Below are 16,555 nucleotides of genomic sequence, written 5' to 3'. Positions count from 1 at the left end.
TATCAGCTAAGTTGAGCTAAAAAAGAATTGCGTATCTGTATACCAATGTGCTTTACGCCATCCTCTTTGCATGTTAAATTTATTTCGACTATGCAATTAACATGTGACAATTTCTCTATAAACGCAAATATTTTCTCACTGGTTTCAATAAACACTGCATTCAGGAGAGAAGTTGCTTTATTCAGTTTTTTACGTCCTGAAAAGGTTATTTCATTATATTGACATTTTTTGTCGCAGCAAGGTACAGTCCAGCGTTCTGATGATTCCTGGTAAATCCTCTTGTTATAATGGCTGCAGAATACAGTATCACGGGGACCTCATCGCATGAAGTTATGCTTCTAGCGCTGCAAACGAGAATAGCATCTTCATATTTTGACTGCATTATAACAAAGATGGAAAAATGTTTTGCCCCGTAAAAGCAGTATGTGGCTCATTAGCCTGCCCATCTTATCACAATTACAGATATCTTAATACAGGTATTGTATTAAACCACTACAACTTAACATTTAAATTTGGTTGTTTGTCCTTTAATGTTTGTGTATAATTAAACAAACCAGAGATATTCCCTACTTGCTAAAATGTTTTTTTCTAGAAGAGAAAACGTTAGTTGCTTGAAATATCTATATCTATATATATATATATATATAAACGAATAAGTCCTTGGTATAGGTAACGATATAGAAAAATGTTTTCAGTAGACGATAACACAATAATCCATTTCTTTCAAATTTAATCCAGAGCGCTTTCGCCTGATCGGCTCTTCAGTGGATTTCAAATTATAACAGAAATAACAAACGTTGACGTCGTTATTATGACGTCATAAAGTAGACAACGTCACGAACAGTGTAAACAATATTTGGAGATAAAAAACTTCTTACAAGAGCCAAATTTACTTCGACTAAAGAAATTTTTCGGGTTTCAAAATGCGAGGATTCTCGATGTGGGACTTGCGCCTATATTCAGACAGGACAAACAATTTCATTTAAAAACGGTACAGTTTTCAAAGTCAACTCTAATATGAACTGCAAATCTAAAAACATCATTTATTGCATGACCTGTAATGGATGCGGAGAAAATTACATTGGCCAAACAGGGACCAAACTAGCCGACCGTGTGAGGGTACATAAGCAGCAGATAAGGGATCCTTCTGTTCGTAACACTCCGTGTAGTGAGCATTTTGATATGTGCGGGAGAGGCCGGTTTGAAATTTTTCCATTTTACAAAGTCCGCGAGGAAAGTGATCAGCTGCGACTTGCAAAAGAACAATATTTCATAAAAAAAATTTAAACCTAAACTTAATCGATAATTGCATTATTTATTCTGCATTGACTTTATTTAGCTTTCATTTCAATAACCTCTTATTTTAAAACAATATCATTTGTACATATTTTATTACGTTTACATGTGTTTGTAAAAAATATTTACCGCCATCTCCAAATATTGTTTACACTGTTCGTGACGTTGTCTACTTTATGACGTCATAATAACGACGTCAACGTTTGTTATTTCTGTTATAATTTGAAATCCACTGAAGAGCCGATCAGGCGAAAGCGCTCTGGATTAAATTAGAAAGAAATGGATTATTGTGTTATCGTCTACTGAAAACATTTATATATATATATATATATATATATATATATATATATATATATATATATATATATATATATATATATATATATATATATATATATATATATATATATATATATATATATAAGATATATATATATATATATTGCTAGTTACACATGTAATTGTAGTTAGTGTATAAAATATCAAATATTTTATTCATCTAGTAGGTCCCTGCAGGTGTATTCTTCCAAAATGTTGAATACAAGTATTAGTTAATCGTAACATATCGTATGCATTTTAGGTATTTAAAACGTTAGTAAAAAAAACGAAGTCGCTAAGAATTTCAGAGACAACATGTACTTTCGTAGTCGTAGTTTTCATTTTTTATTGTCTCAACCATTAAATTTACGGACTTTTACAAGTTGACGATTGATAGTTAAGTAAAAAAGAATATCGTAATTTGATTTCAGCTATGTTCTCTGAATAGACAAAAATTAATGTTTTTGCTAGATATATAAGAGGCTGAAAAGGGGTACAATTAAACGAAGTGTAATTAGACCAGACAGCGATTTTATTTTAACAACAATTAAAGCGACAACTTTTCTTTAAGAATTAAGATTTACACATACTACCAGATTCCCGTTTGTGATCTTAGTGTCAATACGTAAGTACAACTTTAATTTAGCTACCAACGATGCAGGCAACAACTGCATACTTATGAAAAGATTTTGTGTCCGATGTAGATGTTTTATGTTTAGTTCATTCCTTGGAAATCACAGTTTCGAGGATATGCAAATCCGCGGACAATGATCCTAATAGAACAATTAGTATTACAACTTGCATTCCAATTTGAATACTTGGATCAAGAACAAAATCCACAAATACTGGTATCCAACGAAAAATATATAGCTTACTATGATCCCCCAACGCCAGTAAGTTTTACATCCAGCTTTCAAAATCTATATCAGAAAGATTGAAACAGAACTAGTTATCGCTTTTGTTTTGTTTTTTTTAAATAAGATAAGATTGTCAGTTTTCGTAGACATATGGATCATCAAAGAGACAATTGGTAGCATTGTTTTTTTTAAGTCTAATTTGCATGCAATTTCAGATACTTACTAAAATGATGTGGATAACAATAGTATCACATCATTGATTGATCACTGTTGATGTTATTTAGAGTATTTCTTATAATAACATTTGATGAATCATGCTGATAAAATGCACATGACCAATGCTAGAATTATATGATAACGATTTATACAACATGCCTAAAAATCTAGGGTAAATCGTCACTTAAATTCTCTAGATATATAAATGTTTGAATTTTGCAAAGTTATTTACAAACCATTATTTTGTGGTGATTGTACAAAGGTTTTCATTTTTCTTTTTTTTTGGGGGGGGGGGTGTAAATGTCTTCCATGTGAATTTTGATGGCGTATCCATCTGGCAGACATAATAATGGTCGCCTGTTTTCTTCTGTTACTTTTCTTTGTGCAAACAATAGCCGAAAAAAGGATTTTACTGAATGATCCTGATCTGATTCAGACTCAGATTCATGCACTGGAGAGAAAGGTGGAGGATGTTGTGGCTAAAAACACCGACCTGTCCACCAAGTATACTGATTTAACTACCAAATACAATGATCTGTTCGCAAAGTACAACACGTTGCTGACCAAAACTAATGGTTTGTATATGTGATTGCACAAGCAGGCAATCTTCATTCTAATTTTTATCTTAAATGATAATATTTTCCATTATTTATACGTGTATGACTTGTTTGTTGAAATGATAGATGTGTCATATTTTCAAACAAATGTTCAGTTTAATTCTGTTATCAATGTATAGTATTGAGTATGTTTGAAATGGATTCACGTAAATGTTGGAAACTGTATTGTAATTAATGAAGTTCAATCACGCAAATAAAATGCAAAAAAAAAAAAGAATCTTTTCATCAAATCATGTAATGTTAAGTGAATGAGGTGTTTATATATACTTCTATATCATAGCTACTGGTATTTTTATTTGTTGTTTATTTGTTTATCGGAGTGAAATCAAACGGGGGGAAATGCAAATTAAGTTGACTCAGACATAGTCCTGGCACTTACGACGATGTTTACTGTTTTTATGGAAAAACCCTCGGTGCACCGTTTGATTAAACTCTATATGCACCATGAAATCAGTCTTTTTTCCTATCACAGATGGTGGAGTATTTGTTCGATGGGGAAGAAAGGATTGTCCTGGAAACAACACAGAACTGGTTTATTCAGGTAATGTATTGCCGATTTCTAATGAGAAAAAAACAAAAAAAACCAATGAAAGTAAATACCGTTAATTTTTTTGTTTTATCTGTGTACCGCTCCAAATTAAACCTATTATCTTTACGCACATAGATAAGGAGTGAAGCAGATTAATTCAAAGGACAAATATATCTTTTACTGCATGACGAGTAGGACAACAATAGCCGAAGTAACACTATTCAACACTCAAAAACTGTGATTTTTATACAGTGTGCTTTTTAGCTCATTGAGCTGAAAGCTCAAATGAGATTATCTGATCACATTTTGTCTGTCGTCTGTCTGTCCGTCCGCTCCTCGGTCCGTCCGTTTGTCTGTCCGTAAACTTTTCACATTTTCAATATCTTCTCAAGAAAAACAGGGCCAATGTCAACCAAACTTGGCACAAAGCACATTTAAGCAAAGGGGATTCACAGTTGTGAAAATTAAAGCCCACGCCCTTTATTAAGGGGAGTTAATTAACTATTAATTAACTATTGAAAATTTTTCAAATATTTTCAAAAATTTTCATCTCAAGAACCATTTGGAATTTTTACATAGGAATATATAAAGTAAATCTTTAAGAATCTTCTTCTCAGAAACTGATTCACCAGGAAAGATGTAACTTGGATGGAAGCATCCTCAGGTAGTGTAGATTCAAAGTTGTGAAAATCATGATCCCTGGGTGAACGGTAGGGCCAAAATATGGGGTCGAATTTTTACATAGGATTATATAGAGTAAATCTTTAAAAATCTTCTTCTCAGAAACTTACCAGCTGGTTGATTCTTTTAAATTGTATAGATTTTGACCCCTGGATAATGCTTGGGTGTGGCAAGGGGTTCAGAGTTTGATATAGGTTTATATTCCATATACATAAACAATTGTTTAGGATCGTTTTGAGAACTGCAATGCTGAATATAGGTTATGATTATAAAATTATCCTGTTAGAAAATGGGCTAATGATAATAAGGATAGAACTATCCAAGGGAGGAAATGGATTTTTATTTATACAGGATCTACATGTATTATACAACATTGTCCAGATAATTTGTATTATAATTCCATTAAGCTGAATTATCATACCTATTGTTCCTCAGGTGAGCATGCAAAAATTTATCTTGCTGATGTCAGATAATTATTATGTACATGTAGCAGCCAACACTGTATTTATAGAGAACAGATAGGTTTCTAATGGTCGATCGAAAAATATTATCCTAACTAATACTTCGCACCAACCGGCTGCCGTTTATCCTGACAGCCGAAGCTGTAATGACGGCAAAGCATTTTAAGTAAAACTAAACTTTATTCTACATAAAAGGACTATTCCTTCGGTGTTTTTGTTCGTCCTGATATGTGATTTACAAAAAAAAAAACTATCAAAATACCTTTTTCTCTGAATGGGGGCACGCTAATAATGCAACGCCAGTTTGTTCAAATAACATTAAATACAATGTACTCATATTTAAGATTTCAAGCTTATCTTTCGTAATAGATACTTTTTAGCTCACCTGAGCTGAAAGCTCAAGTGAGCTTTTCTGATCACATATTGTCTGTCGTCTGTCTGTCTGTAAACTTTTCACATTTTCAACATCTTCTCCAGAACTACTAAGCCAATTTCAACTAAACTTGGCATAAATCAATCTTGTGCAAAGAGTATTCAAAGTTGTAAAAATTAAGGGTCAAGGCCTTTTTCAAGGCAACATAATTAGAAATTAATGGAAATTTTTGAGAAATTTAAAAAAATCTTCTCAAGAACCATTAGGCCAGGAAAGCTGAAACCTGTGTGAGAGCATCCTCAGGCAGTGTAGATTCAAAGTTGTGAAAAACATAACCCATGGGGGTAAGGTAAGGCCACAATGGGGGGGGGGGTTCGAAGTTTTACATAGGAATATATAGGGTAAATCTTTAAAAATCTTCTCAAAAACTAATTAGCCAGGAAAGCTGAAAATTGTGTGGAAGCATCCTCAGGTAGAGTAGAATCAAAGTTGTGAAAAGCATGATCCCCAAGGGATAGGGTGGGGCCTCAATTGAGGGACGATTTTGACATAAGAATATATAGAGGGTGGGGCCTCAATTGAGGGACGATTTTTACATAGGAATATATAGAGAGTGAGGCCTCAATTGAGGGACGATTTTTACATAGGAATATATAGAGTAAATCTTTAAAAATCTTCTTCTCAGAAACTAATGAGCCAGGAAAGCTGAAATTTGTGTGGAAGCATTCTCAGGTAGTGCAGATTCAAAATTGCGAAAATCATGATCCCCAGGGGTAGGGTGGGGCCACAATGGGGTGTCGAAGTTTAACAAATGAATATATAGAGTAAATCTTTCAAAATCTTCTCAGAAACTAATCAGCCAGGAAAGCTGACATTTGTGTGAAAGCATTCTCATGTAGTGTAGATTCAAGGTTATGAAAATCATGACCCATTGGGGTAGGTTGGGGCCACATGGGTGGTTTTTAATAAGGAATATATAGAGTAAATCTTTTAAAATCATCTTCTCAGAAACTAATCAGCCAGGAAAGCTGAAACTTGTGTTGGAGCATGGGAGCATCCACAGGTAGTGTTTATTCTCAGTTGTGAAAATCATGATCAACAGGGGTAGGATGGGGTCAAAATGGAGAATCAAAGTTTTACATAGGACTATATAGAGAAAATCTTTAAAAATCTTCTTCTCAAACACTTATCAGCCAGGAAAGCTGAAACTTGTGTTGAAGCATCATATGGTAGTGTAAATTCAAAGTTGTGAAAATCATGACCCCGGGGGTAGGGTGGGGCCACAATGGGGTGGGGGTCAAAGTTTTACATAGGAATATATAGGGTAAATCTTTAAAAATCTTCTTCTCAGACACTAATCAGCCAGGAAAGCTGAAACTTGTGTGGAAGCATCCTCAGGTAGTGTAGATTCAGATTCAAAGTTGTGAAAATAATGACACCCCCGGGAGTAGGGTGGGGCCACAATGGGGGGGGGTTCAAAGTTTTACATAGGAATATGTAGAGTAAATCTTTAAAAATATTCTCAGAAACTAATCTGCCAGGAAAACTGAAATTTGTGTGAAAGCATCATCATGTAGTGTAGATTCAAAGTTGTGAAAATCATGACCCCTTAGGGTAAGGTGGGGCCACAATGGAGGGGGGTCGAAGTTTAACAAAGGAATATATAGAGTAAATCTTTAAAAATCTTCTCAGAAACTAATCAGCCAGGAAACTGAAACTTGTGTGGGAGCATCCGCAGGTAGTATTGATTCACAGTTGTGAAAATCATGATCCCCGGGGTAGGGTGGGGCCACAAAGGGGAATCAAAGTTTTATATACAGTACCGATCAGACCTGATCAGAAGTATACAGTACCGATCAGACCCAACCTAAAACCAGAGTAAACCCCAACTAAACCCGGGGTTTATTTTCTGGGTTAACTTTGGGTTTACTTTTTGAAAATTTGGGTCCACTCGGGGTTTACTTTGGGTTTAGTCGGGGTTAACTTTGGGTTTACTCGAGAATTGCTTTGAGAGTCAACTATACGCACTGAAGTGTAAAGCAGACCTTTATTTATCTTACAGACCCTGAAACGTACTACTACACCACACGCTCGCTGCACGCTCGCTACACGCTCGCTAAACGGTTCACACGAAACGCTGAACGGTTTACACGAAACGCTGCACGCTTTGCCCGAAACGCTAAACGATTTACACGAAACGCTGAACGGTTTACACGAAACGATTCTCGCACGAAACGATTTGCTCGCTTTTCACACGCTTTGGACACGCTTTGGACACGCTTTTATCCTGATCGATTCGGGTTCTCTCGGATTTTTACCCTGACTCTGTTAGTAAGATTTAATTATAAGAAAACACGAAATAAAAGAAATACTGATATTAGAGACATATATGAACATAAGTATTGAATTGATTTATTAAATTGATTTGGTACTTATATTTAAAGCAAAATATTATCAATTCACAGAATTAGCCAAAAATATTACTTCTATAAATATATTTATTGCTCAAAAGAAATATCCATGATTCTTATTAGTGCCGTAAATAATAAAAATTCCAGAGAAAAAAAAGTTACCGTAACACAATATACAATACCAAAAATAAAATCCGCATGATTACAAACTGAAATCGGTTTTTCAGTATTCGGCGGGATTTGTTTTTTCTTCTCACATTAATATTTTTATTGGTTTCAGAGAATACGATGTAAAAATACTAACTGTAAATAAACCTGTAATTATTTACATTAATAATTTTGAAGGTTATGTAAAATAAAATTAGTCACATAAGTTAGGAAAATGCTATAAACAACCGATTAATTTTTTTCTTATGTGGAATCGTTCGCGTAAATAAATGTTCTGTACATAATGTCACAGAAAAAAATCAATCGATTAAACAATAAAGAAAGTTGTCATTACTATTTCGGATTTCGGAAAGAACAAAAAATAAAAAATGATTTAAATTTTTGTCTCAATATTCGTATACATAACCGGCGCCCCGCATAACGGCGTACAGTATATCTATCATAATCTATTTGAATTAAGTACAATGCATATAGATTCCCATAATAGTTAATTGCATGTGTACATTTTAGGAAAATTTCAGTGTGTTAATTACTTGTTGTTTTCCGTTGTCAGTGTATAAATAATTAAAATAATAACTCGTAGAAATATTTTTAATCGGGATTCAGAAGAATTTACTTCCCGCAGTTCATAGAAATGAACAGTATATTTTCTTTCTCTGTTTTAATTTAATTTTGTTTAAATTAATGTTAAATAATCTATCATTGCAATTGTGTGCATCATCAAATACTGATTCTGACTACCTTGAAGTCATTAAATTTCTATTGGCTATTGACAAAAAAAGAGACGCGTGGCCATCCAATGAAAACGAATACACAGAGTTTGATTGACAGGTTCAGCCAGGTGCAGGTCTAACCCGATGTCCAAGGTTATGTGTACTGGTTGTACACAGCCGAATAGTCTCAGTAACAAGTCTTCTTTCAATACGCGTACTTTTCTTTTGTTTGTTGAAAATTTAATTCAATTTTGTAAAAAGATAAGTATATCATTTCTCATAGATTTTTTTCACAAGAATATCTCAAAGGATTTTTGCCAATCACAAACAGTTTAGAGTAATGTTTAACACGAGCGCTATTTTGAAACAATTAAATTGTCAGAGAGTTCCGAATGAAATCTGATGAACATTTCACACGGTTCTCGCACGCTTTGTCCGAAACGATTTACACGCTTTGACCGAAACGCTGCACGCTTTGCCCGAAACGCTAAATGGTTTACACGAAACGCTTCACGATTCACACGAAACGCTAAACGGTTTACACGAAACGCTAAACGGTTTACACGAAACGTTTCTCGCACGAAAGTCGCACGCTTTTTTGGTGTAGTAGTACGTTTCAGGGTCTGTATCATCCTACTGCCTGTGATTCCTGCCCCTTGTATATTCCGGATACACATGTAGCGTCTGGTTCCAGGATATACTTCTGATCGGGGTCTACTCTCTGTATCCACTCTGGGTTTACTCTGGGTCCACTCTAGTAAACCCAAGTAGTCCAAGAAAGTAAACCCAGGGTTAAGCTTGGGTTTACTTTCTGTTAGGTTGGGTCTGATCGGTACTGTACCCCTGAAAGCAGACACTACATGTGTATTCGGAATATACAAGGGGCAGGAATTACAGGTAGTTAGATGATAAGATAAAATACAGGTCTGCTTCACACTTCAGTGCGTAAGTTAACCAATTCCCGAGTAAACCCCAAGTAAACCCCGAGTAGACCCAAATTTTCAAAAAGTAAACCCGGAGTAAACCCAAAAGTAAACCCAGAAACCCGGGGTTTAGTTGGGGTTTACTCTGGTGGGTTTGATCGGTACTGTAGGACAATATAGATTAAATCTTTAAAAATCTTCTTCTCAAACACTAATCAGCCAGGAAAGCTTAAATTAGTATGGAAGCATCCTCAGGTAGTGTAGATTCAAAGTTGTAAAAATAATGACACCCCCGGGAGTAGTAGTGGGGGGGGGGGGGGTTCAAAGTTTTACATAGGAATATGTAGAGTTAATCTTTAAAAATCTTCTCAGAAACTAATCAGCCAAATGATTCTTTATAATTGTTAAGACTTTGGTCCCAGGACAATTCTTCGGCCTCACAAAAAGGTTCAGAGTTTGATGTTGGTTTATATCCCATATATAAACAATTGTTTAGGATCTTTTTGAGAACTGCAATTATACTCAACATGTGATATGACTATAAAATCATCCTTTCAGAAAAGGGACTATTGATTATAAACTTAAGAATATCCAGTGGGAAAATGGACTTTTTTTATACAGGATCTACATGTATCATTGTACATTGTCCAGATAATTTGTACTATGACTCAATTAAGCTTATTTTATCATACCTATTGTTCCTCAGGTGAGGGATGTGGCCCACGGGCCTCTTGTTTTTAATGGGGGGATAAAGGGTATCCAAAACTCTACTAGAATCAATAATCAAATTATTTTGTCATGATTTTGAATTTTAAAAAATGTAAATAAATTCTCTTGTCATCTTGGTTTCTAAGGATTTGCCGGAGGTTCTTGGTATGATCACATCGGAGCTGCCGCTGAATTCGTTTGTCTACCACGTGACCCAGACCTCACTTCAAAGTTTACTTTAAGCTATGCATTCATGTATGGGTCAGAATACGGCACTTCTGATTTTGGTCATGAAAACGGAGATGACCTTCCTTGCAGTGTATGTAGGAGCACGGTACATTCCAGCGTTCTGATGATTCCTGGTAAATCCTCCTGTTACGATGGCTGGACCATGCAATATCATGGGGACCTCGTGGCAGGGCAATACCAACATAGGGCTGCAACTCAGTACATATGTCTAGATGAGCATCCTGAAGCATTAACCGCAGGGCAACGTAATGACGATGGAAAAGTGTTTGTCCCAGTAAAAGCAGTGTGCGGAGCTTTAGCTTGTCCACCATATCACAATGACAGATACCTAACGTGTGCTGTTTGTACCAAATAGTATTGATTGATTAAATCATAAGTACAGAATGAGTGTCATCATAATTGTTTATCCATTGAATGGTAAAAGTTAGAGTCTTCAAATCAAGACTTGTGAGCTGTAACGTTAGAGAAATCTTGGATATCCCTTAATGAAATTTTCAATAATAACTAGTATATTGATAATATTGGCGATTTATAAAGTTTTAAAATACTATACTAATAATCTTTTTATAATGGGAAAGAAAGTAAGTGCAACAGCATAAATAAAAAGCGACATTAAAGCCAATGCTAAACTTTAAAAAAAAAAGCAAAGGAAACTTTCAAAGAAATACACAATTTTTATGGAGACCTACAACCATAAAATATACAACCGTTCCCAGATAACTAAAAAAAATAAGACTGAAGAGAAAGTGCTAAAGATGATGCACAAGTTACATCGTTTCTTACCAATTGGTTTTTGAGAAGAGTTTTAAAGATTTTTTTCTAATAATTCGTAATCTTCGACAACCAACTTTTGTTGACTCTACCACCTATTCAGTGTGAACGAAAACATCAATTCGTATTATATATACAGGTACATGGCATTTTTCATTTTTGTTTCAGCTGACTGGAAAAGTACATAAAAAATTTATTTCAAACTAGAAAGTTAATGTATAGTTCGTCGTATCTCTTTTCTTGATTTTGTTCTTTAAGTCGAATTCAATTGTTATTTTTATCACTGTCCCAAAAGAAGAATTTCAGATGAAAGACTGTCAACTAATCCCGCCCATTCAACTTCCCCGTTTTATGCTTACATCATTTAGTTATATAGAGTTTTAACAGAAATCAATGCATAATTATAAGGTTTACAGCCAATCTGTCGTGGTGTAAAAATGGATGTAATTCAAAAACGTTCACGTATATTTAAATGCATTTATGTTCTTATTCGTTCCACTCAATCGAACATAAATAATTTACAAAATAAAACACACACATGTATGTGAGGATGTGAAGCGCTCTGAAGTGTAGTTTACTTATTTCAGTTTCATTTCTTGTGAATGTAAATACATTTTAACTTTTCTTCTTTTTCTTAATTTCTACCAAAAAACAACAATTCTTTTAACATAATATTCCAATATACATCTCAAACGCAAAGGGCAGGTGACGGGAATTAGATTATCCGAAATTATTTCGAATTTATTTTATTTAACTCTCCGCGCAAACATCGGTCAGTTAAAACCCGTGCAATGAATAACCTGACAAGGCGACCAACAACTGACCAATAGATTACAGGTGTAAATATACAAGTGTTATTGGAACCTTCAATAAATACATAACTTAAACGAAGTTGTCATGCAAGGTATCTGCCATATGATTACCTCGCTCCACACTTTCCGTCATGATAGTAGTTTGTCAAACCGCGTTCTTGGTTACCCGTTTTTGACAGTTCTGTCCATCAAAACTATAAGTTCGCTATAACTATATACATGTAATCGCATTCAAGAAAACAATTATTCAACATTTTTCAAATCTCAGTTTCTATAAATACGTAAAATAAGTTTTCAGTAAAAATATTCACGTAACATATTCGTTCAATATTATTTCATTGCAGGTAAATATTTAGATGCAAACTCTCACTGACTTGGATCCAACCCCCCCCCCCCTCCCCATACTCTAATTGTTGCTATTTCATCGAAAATAAAAGTAGGTTTTACATTTATTTTACAATAATTATGTATCAGGTAAAATTCAATTAAAGTTACGGACATTATCTCACAAGTGTTAGAATACCAAAGATGAAAGCAGTTACTCTGGTGCAGTGGTAAAGGAGAATATCGACCCCCGTAGAATAATGAACGGGGTCATATTTCGGCGAAAAATAATGACCCCCTTACTGTAGAACAATTGGATTATTTTGAAGAAAAAATACACTGGGGTCATTTTTCTTCATGTTTAACCTGAAGATAATAGACCCCCCGTACAACAATAACCCCTGCCGAAAACAAGAATAGATCGATATGGGTTACCATATCCAAGGTATTCAACATTTAAATTACTTGAAATTTTCAAAAATAGCATTTAAATGTAGTTTACATTATACATTTTATTCTTCACATATAGGACCTACAAAGTTTCATTTGTAAATATTATGTAAATATTATTACAGTAAATATGTGGTCATCGTGTAGGATCAGACTGAAGTAAAATGTGTTAAATGACACATAGATTTCTTAATTAAGGAGACTGGGTGGACAACAAATTATTCATCAGATCTGCCTTAAACTTTAACATAAGATATTTTATCCATATACTAACCTTTAGTTTAAAAAATCCCAAACGTTAGTTGTAGAAGTTGTCAGTTTCCTATATCTTTACAACGATCTCTTCTTAGTAGATTTAAGTAGTCTAAAAATGACCATCGATCCCTCTTCATATTTCGATACAAGGTTCCTCGACTCACCAATATTTTATTTGATGAATCGAAAGATCTAGAAGAAAATGAAATATGATTTCACAAAGCAGAGACCAATATCAGCTTTAATTTGTTTTATCTGATTTTTTATGATTTTCTAAGTAAAACGGAAACAAATAGTTTTAATGCGAACAATGTATTTTAGAGCTTCAGTTTCGATAGGTAGATCAAATGAGTAACTTTTTTTTTTACAGTGGAGTACTTTTCTTAATTTAGATTGAATCATTAATTCTGGTTGCTGCACTTGCATACCCGGTAGTTAGTTGTATGGGAAATTATAAAACGTCAATGCAAGTATAATTCATGACCAATATATAGAGTATACTCTTTCAATACCAATAAACAGAATTTTGTTATATAATGACTTGTATCTCGAAATTTTTTTAATGTGTTATCATTCGTAATTTAATGAGATGATGTAACTCGTTGTGATGAGAACTGTGATGAGAAGGATTTTTATTTTCTAAAAGATACGAAAGTATACAGGCATTCCGTTTCTAGAGTCCATCAGATATATATGACATATGTTCTTGTTCGTATTTATTTATACCTTTAAGGATGGAGATTTTTTCACCTTATATTTTTTTGTTTTATTTATTTATTTTTTGGGGGGTGGGGGGTGTTGCGTTGCAGATTAATGGGTTTTTTTAATATTGGGGATCTATAAGAATTAAAACTTTCAACGAAAATGTTATATATAGTGCACTTCACTCAGACTATTTCCGTGTGACGATAAGCGCAAGGAACATCTGTCCTGTACTGAAACATTACCGATATGGCTGTCTTAATATTCCATGTGATTTTAATTGTGCAAGCGATTGCAGAGAAACGGATTTTACTGAACGATCCAGCCTTACTTCAGTCTCAAATTCATGCGCTAGAGAGAAAAGTGGAGGATGTAGTTGGTAAATACACCGATCTGTCCGCTAAATACGCTGATCTCTCAACCAAGTACAGCGACATGTCCACCAAAGACAACGACCAATCCGCCAAATACAACGATCTATCTACCAAATACAACGACCAATCTGCTAAATACAACGAGCTGTCTACTAAGTACACTGACCTGTCAACCAAATACTCCGACCTGTTCATCAAAAACAACGACATGTTGGCCAAATACAACACGTTGCTGACGAAATCTAACGGTGTGTATTGATAAGCCACATACCGAGTATAGCAAGTACGGGTTATACAATCTTTTATTTTGTATAAAGTAGCAATACAATTTTAAGAGTTGAACTACATAAAATGACAGTTGATTAACCAGTATCCCAAAGGTATATTCAGGATAAAGCATTACGTATACAACCTGACAATGCCTGTAAAAACTTTTCCCGAATTTACCCAAAAGTACACAGCTTTATACACCGTTGTAGTTGGTGGAATATTTGTACGATGGGGGCGAAAGGACTGTCCTGGAAACAACACAGAACTGGTTTATTCAGGTAGGTTCATGCATGTTGACATCATATGAATTGCTATTATACTTTTTATTGTTTATTCTTATTCGCCCGATATGATGCATGGAACAAATATTGCTGTATTGCCTAAATTTCTGTCAATCAAGGACTGTATAGTTTACCTACCAATCTCTTTTAGTACACTCGTGTTGAATCTAAAAAAAAATGTTCTTCGTTTATTTTGAATTGTCCGAAAAGACTGATTTACAACCCATGGGTGAAGACGTACCCAATTTACAAAAAAGATATTTGTTGGTGTTGTTGTTTAAAACGAGACACACAAAAAATTAATCATATCTACTCATATTTTCTTTTTTTTATTGATTTGTTAGGATTTGCTGGGGGTTCTTACTACAGTCAAACTGGGGCCGCTGCTGAATTCGTATGTCTTCCACGAGACCCAGACCTAACTACAAAGTTTTCTTCTGGTTATGCTTACATGTATGGATCAGAATACGACACTACTGAGTTTGGCCATGCCAACGGAGATGACCTTCCTTGTAGCGTTTGTCGAAGCACGGTGGAATCAAGCGTTCTGATGATTCCTGGTAAATCTTCTTGCTACGATGGCTGGAGCATGCAGTATCACGGAGATCTTGTCGCGGGAAAATATTCTCATAGCGCTGCAACTCAGTTTATATGTTTGGATGAGCATCCCGAGGCCTTGACTGCAGGGCAAGATAACCATGAGGGAAAACTGTTTTACCCTGTACAAGCATCGTGTGGATCCTTAGCGTGTCCACCTTATCACAACGGCAAATACCTAACGTGTGTTGTCTGTACCAAGTAAAAACAAATAAATGTAAAATAAAGTAAATGTCAGGCTTTATTATGGTTTTTGTCTATCAGATGCATGCTCTTTGTAATGGTATTTAAATCCGATGGTTCATATAGTGGAATGTATCAAGAACCGTTCGAAAAATTAAATCTAAATAAATACTTAAATCCACTCCATTCCGGGTAGAGATACAAGTTGTATTATTGTCAAGAATTAAAATTCAACAACCGAACGGACACCCAGACAGTCTATTCATTTTATTTTATCTAAGATCTTATATCACAAACTATGTTATCGTTAGTTTATAGTATATTATTATATAGAATATAAAAAAATCTAAGTGCTTACGTATCATAATCCATACCTGAGCGAGAAAATGTAAGATAGCAAAATGTTCTAGATAAATAAACATATTACAAACGTGGGGTGATTGAGAATGTTTAGTGTTTAGTGTTACTATTGCTGAAACGTAAAGTAAGAGTAATCTGCTCTATGCGCAAACTAATGTTATGTTTGTAGTAATTCTTCCGTAGTATGATGTATCCATTATAACATTTATTTGGTGAGAAAAAAAACCCGCAATGTTCAGTTTAAATGAGAAATAAATCGATTTGGAAGCATGCTCCTATATTAAGATATATATATATAAATTCAGGATTTTTGCAAATTTATTCACATATACAGTGTAAATATAATTATTATTAGCGTGGATAATACATTGTTATTCATTGCATATGCTAAAGAAAGTTATTAAATGTGTCTTATTTCATGCATTACATCAAATGCGCTTTCTGCAGTTTTATCCTATATCGTAATCATTTTACAGATAGAACAGATTGTGCAATACCAGAACGTTTTATATCTACATGTACACTTAAAAGAAATAAATGTTTTGGCAAGAGTTTTTACCTATCTTATAAAGAAAACCCAGCTGCAGTACGGTAGAAGGAACGGACATTTTAACATTTACAGGAGTATTACACATTTGAATGTACAGTTGTACATA

The 16,555-nt window shown here is 34.3% G+C and overlaps 2 protein-coding genes across 2 annotated transcripts; both read left to right on the top strand.

Moving 5' to 3' along the window:
- The first annotated feature begins 2,988 nt into the window (after nt 1–2,988).
- LOC136275129 (uncharacterized) lies at nt 2,989–10,902 on the top strand. The gene is made up of 3 exons (XM_066083455.1): nt 2,989–3,262; nt 3,777–3,845; nt 10,418–10,902. Exons 1-3 carry the CDS (start codon nt 3,037–3,039, stop codon nt 10,873–10,875), a joined length of 753 nt encoding a protein of 250 aa, XP_065939527.1. The 5' UTR covers nt 2,989–3,036; the 3' UTR covers nt 10,876–10,902.
- Nucleotides 10,903–14,016: 3,114 nt separating this feature from the next.
- Nucleotides 14,017–15,588, top strand: LOC105317973 (short-chain collagen C4). Its single transcript, XM_034451317.2, has 3 exons — nt 14,017–14,456; nt 14,688–14,756; nt 15,104–15,588. Exons 1-3 carry the CDS (start codon nt 14,084–14,086, stop codon nt 15,559–15,561), a joined length of 900 nt encoding a protein of 299 aa, XP_034307208.2. The 5' UTR covers nt 14,017–14,083; the 3' UTR covers nt 15,562–15,588.
- Nucleotides 15,589–16,555: the final 967 nt, after the last annotated feature.

Source organism: Magallana gigas, chromosome 4 (genome assembly GCF_963853765.1).
Source record: "Magallana gigas chromosome 4, xbMagGiga1.1, whole genome shotgun sequence".
Classification (NCBI taxonomy): Eukaryota; Metazoa; Mollusca; class Bivalvia; order Ostreida; family Ostreidae; genus Magallana; species Magallana gigas.
This window is presented reverse-complemented; position numbering and strand designations above follow the sequence as displayed.